General features: G+C 41.5%; 1 protein-coding gene across 1 annotated transcript in view; it reads left to right on the top strand.

Moving 5' to 3' along the window:
- LOC148542714 (protein crumbs homolog 2-like) overlaps window positions 1-8,212 on the top strand; it is a 151,915-nt gene that overhangs the window by 129,735 nt on the left and 13,968 nt on the right. Inside the window, exon 7 of the mRNA XM_088466878.1 lies at window positions 4,942-5,889. Within this exon, the coding sequence (XP_088323004.1) occupies window positions 4,942-5,889 (948 nt within the window). The remainder of the gene's footprint in view (window positions 1-4,941; window positions 5,890-8,212) is intronic.

The following is an 8,212-nucleotide window of genomic DNA, read 5'->3' as shown; positions in this document are numbered from 1 at the left end:
TAGCAGGACAGGCTGAATGATATACCTTGGGGTCTCTAGATGACTCCTAAATGAACAATATCATTTGTGGAACATAATGAGGACCACAAGTGCGTCTCAGAGCTTTTGTTTTATACCTGCTTCTGATTACCTCTGTGCCCCCTGTTATTATTCTGTTCCAGCTAACTCAAAGTTTCATTAAAGTTGGATTAATTCTTTGTTTGTATAGAGTTTCTGTACTGCCAGCCAAGATCAGAGAAAGTGTGTACCGTCATGTTCTGTAGCCAGTCACTCCCTCCCTTTGCATGCTGTCATGATGTTCCCATACTGCCGACATAACCAGCATTTTTCTGTTACTCACTGGCGTAGAACACGTCTATTGTCTTTTTGGCCCACAGATCAGTTTAAACCCTGATTCATCTGCCACATGTCATGTTTATCGGATTATTAGGGTAATCTGCACAAGGCAGACTGAGTCCAGGGCTATTAGCTGTGGGCCAGATTGAATGACATCCGTAATAGGGATAGAAAGCAGAATATATTATTAGCTTATATTTATCAGAACACCTTTCAGATGTCTTCCTAACCGTTGCTAATCAGGCTGTATAACTTTAAAGTTACTGTACACAGGCTGTGTTACCCTAAGACTTTGTATGTTGGGTGTTTTATTTATAGTTTTCATCACTAAGCTTCAGATCATTCTCTTGTATGTTCTATAAATTTTGTTGTTTTTTTTTTTTTTTTTTTTTAAAGAGCGGTATTTTTAGAAGAAAATGACACAGAAATAGTTTTGCCAAAATAATCTTTAAGTGTTTATATTTTTTGTAAAGTAATAAATCTACTAGACGTTCTGTCTATCGGTTTGTTCCAAGTTGCTGCAAAAACTACTGAACCAATTTTCATGTAAACCGCATCAGTGTGTAGCGGAAAGTCCTAGAAATAACCTGCACTTTGTTTCATCTCGATCCGTCAAGTTACAGTTGAGCAATAACAAAATCAAAATGTATTGCCATCATCAATGCATGAGATAGGAGTGATGCCATCAGAGCCGTAACTAGACTTTTTGGTGCCTTGTGCCAGAGAGAGCATTGGTGCCCCCCCACCACCATTTTTTTTAAATAGGGATATAAGAGAGTGCGCCTGAAAAAGGGCCATGGCCTCATGCGGGAAGGGTCAGGGAAGAGATGGGGGAGGCCAGGAGATGCTGGGGATAAAAGAAGAAGCTACAAGTGATAATGATAATAAACAGAAAAATCGACAGGCCCAAACAGCACCCCCTGCCCTGCAGGGCCCTGTGCCATGGCACTGGTCGCACTACCCTAGTTAAGTCTCTGGGTGCCATGCACATGGCCGGTAAGGGATTGGAGGGAGAGTTGATTTTGGCCAGCGTTCATTTGTATAGGATAGGCTACATACCAGCGTAGCAGTCTGTGCACAGGGCAAACCATAACACTGGTGTTAGTGTTGGGTGAAGGCGCTTCTGCCACCAGACTGTATAGCGCTGCTGCTCGCGCGGCAGAGCCCCTATGCAAAGCAATACAACTATAACGCCTCAAATAAGAAAAATGTTGGCAGAAGCGATTTCATCGTGGATGAAGCCGCGGGCAACAGCTAGTAATACATAACTTTACAAGCACAAATAAGTCTGTTGCACCACCTGTTTGATGACATGAATGGTCAAGCCCACCTCCTCATTGCCTTGATAGGTGGGTCACCGCACGTTTCTCCACCCGCGGAACACTGCGTCCTGCGGGTGAGGACAGCACCCACAGGCTGTGAGGGCAGGGCGCTTTTTGCCCCGCTAAAACCACCTAGCGGGAACGCTAATTTTTATTACGTAATATATTTCTTTATTATTTAATTTATACGCTCTTTATGATATGTACTATATATTTATATTTCTTCACATTAATTTCACGTTTCTTACATTATATTTATCTGAACCCTGTGTGCGTGTTGGGTTATTTTCCAACATACATATAGGTATTTTATCTGAACCCTGTGTGCTTGTTGGGTTATTTTCCAACATACATATAGGTATTTGATATGTTTTCACTTCACATGTAATGGATTGGTCATCACTGCCAGTAGCATCGTTATTATTATTATTTTAATAAGGTTATCAATTATAAATTCTATTATATGTTTTACTGCTGTCTTTTTGTACTAATCTATTTCTTTATATGGTCCTTATTTTCTGATCTGGTTAGCTGTTTACTTATCTTAATGGTATCATACTTTACACTGATTAAGTAATGTATCTGACTTATGCACAGACATAGGTGTATTGATCGTTTTAAACACTGTCTATTTTGATACGGCGATATAGCTAATCAAATGCCTTATACACGTATACTCATTTTGGGTGTAAATGAATTCAGTCTTTCAGACACATACATATTCTAAATTGCATCTGTCTTCCAATGCATTCTTTCTTCTTTTTGAGTTAATGCCTAGATACTGACATGATCACTAAGTTCTCATTCAGCTGATCATTGAAAGATTCCTCAGCTGTTACTCCGTACACTTCCTATAGTTATGTCATACTAAAGGCTGGTGTAATTAGCATATGACGCCGACCAATCATTGAACAGCGGGCACTATGTAAATCGAGCCCGCACACACTGCTATGACAGCTACCTTGAGAGCCTCCGGCGAAACGCGCGTCGGCCACACAGCTGGGGGGGACCTAGTGCGCACTTGGAACCTCCGCACCACGATCCTACCTGGGAGTCTACAGGGACAGACAAGTATCTTACCTTTTATCTTTTTCCTTGTTCTCTCATTAGGTTGTCCTTAAGCAGATACCCTGCGCTGCCTAATTGGTATCAGGGATCCTGGTTATATTGGACACTAACAGCAGAGGCAAGCTGCACTGTTTCTTTTATGCCATATGTCAGTGACACTCATCTCATGTCTGATACTTGTATGACATGGGACTTATAAGTGCACTTACTTTTGATTTAACACTCTATCTAGGCTCAATTTACTTTACATTCTCCCAGGTAGAGGGACGCCTCCAACTAATTAATCATTGTGATTGTAATTATATATTATATTCGTGGTATTCAGCTTTTTAATATCTGTCATTTGTTACCTTTTTGATACCTATATATTATTTTTTTCACTTATTTTCGCCACACCTATATGTGCATATACTACTGTTACCCATATTTGATATTCAAGAGCATAACATTAGGTCTATGATCAGGACTGCTGATTGTCTTATTGTTATTTACTCATTATAGTTTTTATACGGTCCAATTGGACCTGTTGCTGAGAATATATTCAATATTCTCCCTGTATTGATACTGATCCTAGGGGTGCAGCTAGCACATACAGGATCACTTGTGATCACATATTTTTGTTTGTTTGTCAGTCTGTCTTGCACTTATTGTTCATGATTGCAGGCCCTTTGGCAGCATTATTTTAATGATAATTAATAAAGATTTATATTTTATCTTATATCATATCTTCATATATAATTGGAGAGTGCCCCATGAAAGGAGTTTCTTTTTTCTTTGTTTTCACTTGCCTTAATATACTCTGAGGGAGCACCTCTATATTATATATTAGAATTCCTATATCCTCAACCTATGTGGGTTCTTTCCTGTGCAATTGTTTTTTCCCTCTATCCCCCATTCCCTATTAATATTACTTAAAAAAATCTGACAGATAATCTGACAGAAAATCGTTCGTAAAATCGTTGGTAACAAAATCGTTGTGTGTATGCAGCTTTAATGTAACTTTAAGTGACCAAAGAAAAACATACATATCATGATTATCACTCAGATCTTAAAGCGTCCGTAAAATATTGTATTCATTTTACCAGCTATTTAGATCAGTGATTAAGTGGTCAATTGAAAGTAATGAAAATGTGTTCAGATTTTATTCATCTAATGGTATGTACCTGAATAATGTTAATATAATCTTTTAACCGTATTTGCAGAATTATTTTTTTTATCAGCCAGAGAGAGACTATGTGGGTGTCCACAACACAATGTATTTAAGGAAATTAATGGGGGGGAGGGGAATGAATGAAATATAGTTATTTAGAAATGGTTTTTAAATGTCTTTCATAGGTCTCTTTACACCTCATGGGCAATACTTAGCGGGAATGACGTCTTAACATGATGTCGGACCCCACAAGTGAACTTCCTTCATTGTTTCTGGTCCAGCCCATTACTACATCAATTTTGTCTTTCGGTCAGGAAATTCTCCTTGGACAATTTAGTAAATTCTATCCCATTCACAGCGGAATGGTCTATATTCGATAAGGTGCCCATTACACGAAGGAGTGCAAGGGGATGTAAAAGCTGCTTTTAGCAATTAGTGCTGCTGTCCGAAAAGTTAATTTGCAGAATTGGATTTTAACTTCTCCGTCCTTGCAGATGTTTCAAAATAAATTATTCCATATTTTTTATATGGATTGGATAGAAACCTAAAAACAAAGTGAGTGATAGGTAGTCCGCATTTGGGGGAGGTAACGGTGGGTGGTTAGGCAAACGCAGGCTTGTGGGGACCGTTTAAACTCTGTTTCATAGGTGTGCATAAATTACTGTAGCCGTTGCCATCTCCTTTGCAGCATGAGAGCTCTGAGCGTGTCAGGAGAGACGCAGTGTTTGAGGCAGGTGAGACTTCACTCAGAAGCTGCGTAGCTGCCCGGTCTACATTGAGGCTACCAATGTTTACAGGTTTCACATTGTCGGACGGATATGAGAAGGCAGCAGTGGTGCGTCCCTATGCTGTGTAAGACATTAGAATATTTTTTTTGCTATTGCAAACCGTGAGAGATCGCAGTTGCAATTGCATTAGCTTATATCTCGGAATCAGGCCCATAGTTTTACCGATTTACCATTAACATGATCGTAACTGGGGAGGGTGTTTTTCGTTGTGAATTTTTGTGCTTCCGATATTTGGGAAATTTTAAATTAATGCTATTTTTGTTTACATTTTACGCAGGTGTGCTTTGTGCCGTGAACATTGACGACTGTGAAAGCGGTCCATGTCATAATGGGGCCAGCTGTGAAGATGGCGTTGCCGACTATACCTGTAGGTGTCCATCCCCTATGCTAGGTGGAACTACTTGGGGAGGTAAAAACTGCTCTGTATCTCTCGAGGGGTGTTTGAAACACAGCTGCCAGAATGACACCATCTGCATCCCAACATATGAGGGAGAGACGCACGGTTATACTTGCAGGTGTCAACCGGGATTTTATGGGGAGAACTGTTCCATACCCACCACATTTTCTTTCACAAGTGGATACATTCTGTATGAGCTAGTTGTAAATAACACAGGCAACACCAGTGCTGAAGAAGACGTTGTCCATATATCTGTACGGTTTAGAACAACTTTGCCGAATATGGTTATCTTGTACCGTGGCAATGAAGAGAACTTCCTACTACTTGAGCTTTACAATGGATTGCTGCATGTTGTATTCAGCAGCAATATCTCTTCTTACTTGGTAATTGATGAACATAGAGTGGACGATGGTCAATGGTACAAAGCAGAGGTATATTTGAATTTGACTCTGAAAGTGACTCTCCATCAAGTCGGTCATGTCAAGGGTTCTTTCTCCAGAAGTCAACCCTTCGGTGCTTGGTATGATTCCCTGTTCCCAGAGTCACTCACGTCAGTACACGTAGGTGGAATTGCTCAAGACTCTCTGCTGAACAACACACTGAGCAAGCAGAATTTTACTGGATGTTTGGAAGATCTCACAATAGACTTCGAGATCCTGTTGCCACAGAATATTGAAAGCGGGCGATCATTTGATATGACGCTTGGATGCCATAAAAAAGATTGGTGCTTTCCCAACCCATGTCACCATGAAGCGCCCTGCATCGACCAGTGGACCAGCTATAGGTGCGAGTGCATCAGACCGTACATAGGTCCAACTTGCTTGCAAGGTACGTAGTTGGTTTGCTAGTGGCTGTTAAGCAGTGCTTTCCCCTCATATCAGATTCTCAATTTTAAATCATCATAATTCCCCACCTCTGCAATCACCAGCACAGAATCACATCATAGTCTTCAACCAATTGGCGGTTGTTGAGCATTTTAATATGGCAAATTTTACCTTTTATATGTTAACCTCTGCTACAATATTACTTTGTCTAATCTACTGTCCAGGGAACTAAGGCCATCATTCAAACCCACTCGCGTGCGGCTGTCCGCTCGCAAGTGGGTCGATGGTCCCCACTGCGCATGCGCACGATGGAGGGAGCTCCGTCGTGCGCATGCGCGAGACCTGACGAGCGAAGGACTGTCGGAGTGTCTCATCAAAGGGGGCGTGCTGTCGATGGTGACTGACAGCACGCCCCCTTTGGTGGGCGTGCCTGCCAGACGGAGGCGTTCTCAAGGGATCGCCTACCGTCTGAAGCTGGCCCCACTGACCTCTCTTGATATTACCTCTGGTATCCTCTGGGAAGCCCATAAGGCTACTATATGGGGTTTTCTCATTTCTAAAACCTCAGCGGTTAGGAAAGCGGCTGCACAAGAAATTCATTCCCTTGAGTCACAAATTTCAGTACTATTGATTCAACATAAAACATCCCCTAGCGCCTCCGTGCTAACCCAAATTGAGAAACTACGAGGTCAGCTTAATGCCCTTCTGTCTCGTCGCGCTGCGCTTATCTTGCAAAAACTTCGTCAACGCTTTTATGATAAATCTGACAAAATTGATTCCTTATTAGCTAATAAACTGCGTCGCAGACAAGCATTAGGTGCGATAGACAAATTACACTCTCCGTCTTCTGGTTCTCTAACCTATGATCCTGAGGTTATGGCTGAGGAATTTCGGACCTTTTATAGTTCCCTTTATAATTTATCAGATTCTTCTTATCCCACTTCTGCTGGAGCCGAGGGGGTGCGCTCATATTTGTCCTCTACTTCCCTACCCAGGCTCTCAGAATCCCAATTATCTACTCTCAATGACCGTATTTCAGATGAAGAGACAATAGCTGCTATTAGATCAATGCGTTCCTCTGCCGCCCCTGGCCCTGATGGGTTTACAGCCCAATATTATAAACTGTTTACAAAGGAACTTGCCCCACATCTTACATCTCTATTTAATGATCTTTTGGAGGGCGCTTCCTTTGCTCCTGATACAACTCGGGCCGACATTGTAGTGATCCCTAAACCTGATCGTGATCCTACTCATTGTATTAACTATAGACCGATTTCATTATTAAACGTCGAACTGAAAATTTATGCTAAAATCTTAGCGACTCGGTTAGCTCCTTTGCTTTCTTATTTGATACATCCGGATCAGGTTGGGTTTATACCTGGACGTCGGGCATCTGACAACACCAGACGGGCCATTGATCTGATACATTCTATTCATAAAAGGAAACTTCCTTCTCTGATTTTAGCTCTAGAGGCGGAGAAGGCCTTCGACCGCATTTCCTGGCCATTCATATTCGCTGTCATAGACAAAATGGGATTTTCAGCCAAATTTTTAGATGGCATTGTGGCACTTTACCGTTCCCCCACAGCACGAGTTTCGGTTAATGGTGTCTACTCCTCTAGTTTTGGGATAACTAACGGTACTCGGCAGGGTTGTCCCCTCTCTCCCTTAATATTTGCTCTTATTATGGAACCCCTGGCGGCAAAGATCCGTTGTAATAGAGCTATCTCGGGAGTATCCACTGGCCCCTCGGAATATAAAATCGCATTATATGCCGACGATATTTTAGTCTCTCTCACTGACCCAGCTCAATCCCTAAATTCACTTTTAGAGGAAATAAATTCATATTCCCAGCACTCGGGTTATAAAATTAATGTTACCAAGACTGAAGTTCTTGATTTCTATATCCCTGCTACCCTAAAGCAAACACTAGAGGCCATGCTCCCTTGTACCTGGCATAAAAAAAAGATTAAATATCTTGGTGTTTTCTTAACTCATCATCATCATCAGCTGTTTCAGGCAAATTTTCCCCGCCTTCTAGATTGTATTAAGTCTGATTTGTATGACTGGTCCAATTATTTTATTTCTTGGATAGGTAGAATACATTCAGTTAAGATGAGCGTTCTCCCTCGGCTCTTGTATCTATTTCAGACCCTTCTGATCTACAGTCCTCCATACGTGTTCAAATTCCTTCAGTACCAAACCTCATATTTCATATGGTACCGGAAACGTCCGCGGATTAGACTAAAGTTGCTTCAGCGGCCCTCCAGGGGTGGGGGTTTGGGTATTCCTGATTTAAAAAAATATTATTATGCTGCGCAGCTCTC

The sequence above is a fragment of the Taudactylus pleione genome, unplaced genomic scaffold (genome assembly GCF_031769625.1).
Source record: "Taudactylus pleione unplaced genomic scaffold, aTauple2 ptg000009l, whole genome shotgun sequence".
In the NCBI taxonomy this organism is placed as follows: domain Eukaryota; kingdom Metazoa; phylum Chordata; class Amphibia; order Anura; family Myobatrachidae; genus Taudactylus; species Taudactylus pleione.
The sequence above is the reverse complement of the archived record's forward strand: the minus strand, read 5'-3'. Positions and strand labels throughout refer to the sequence as shown.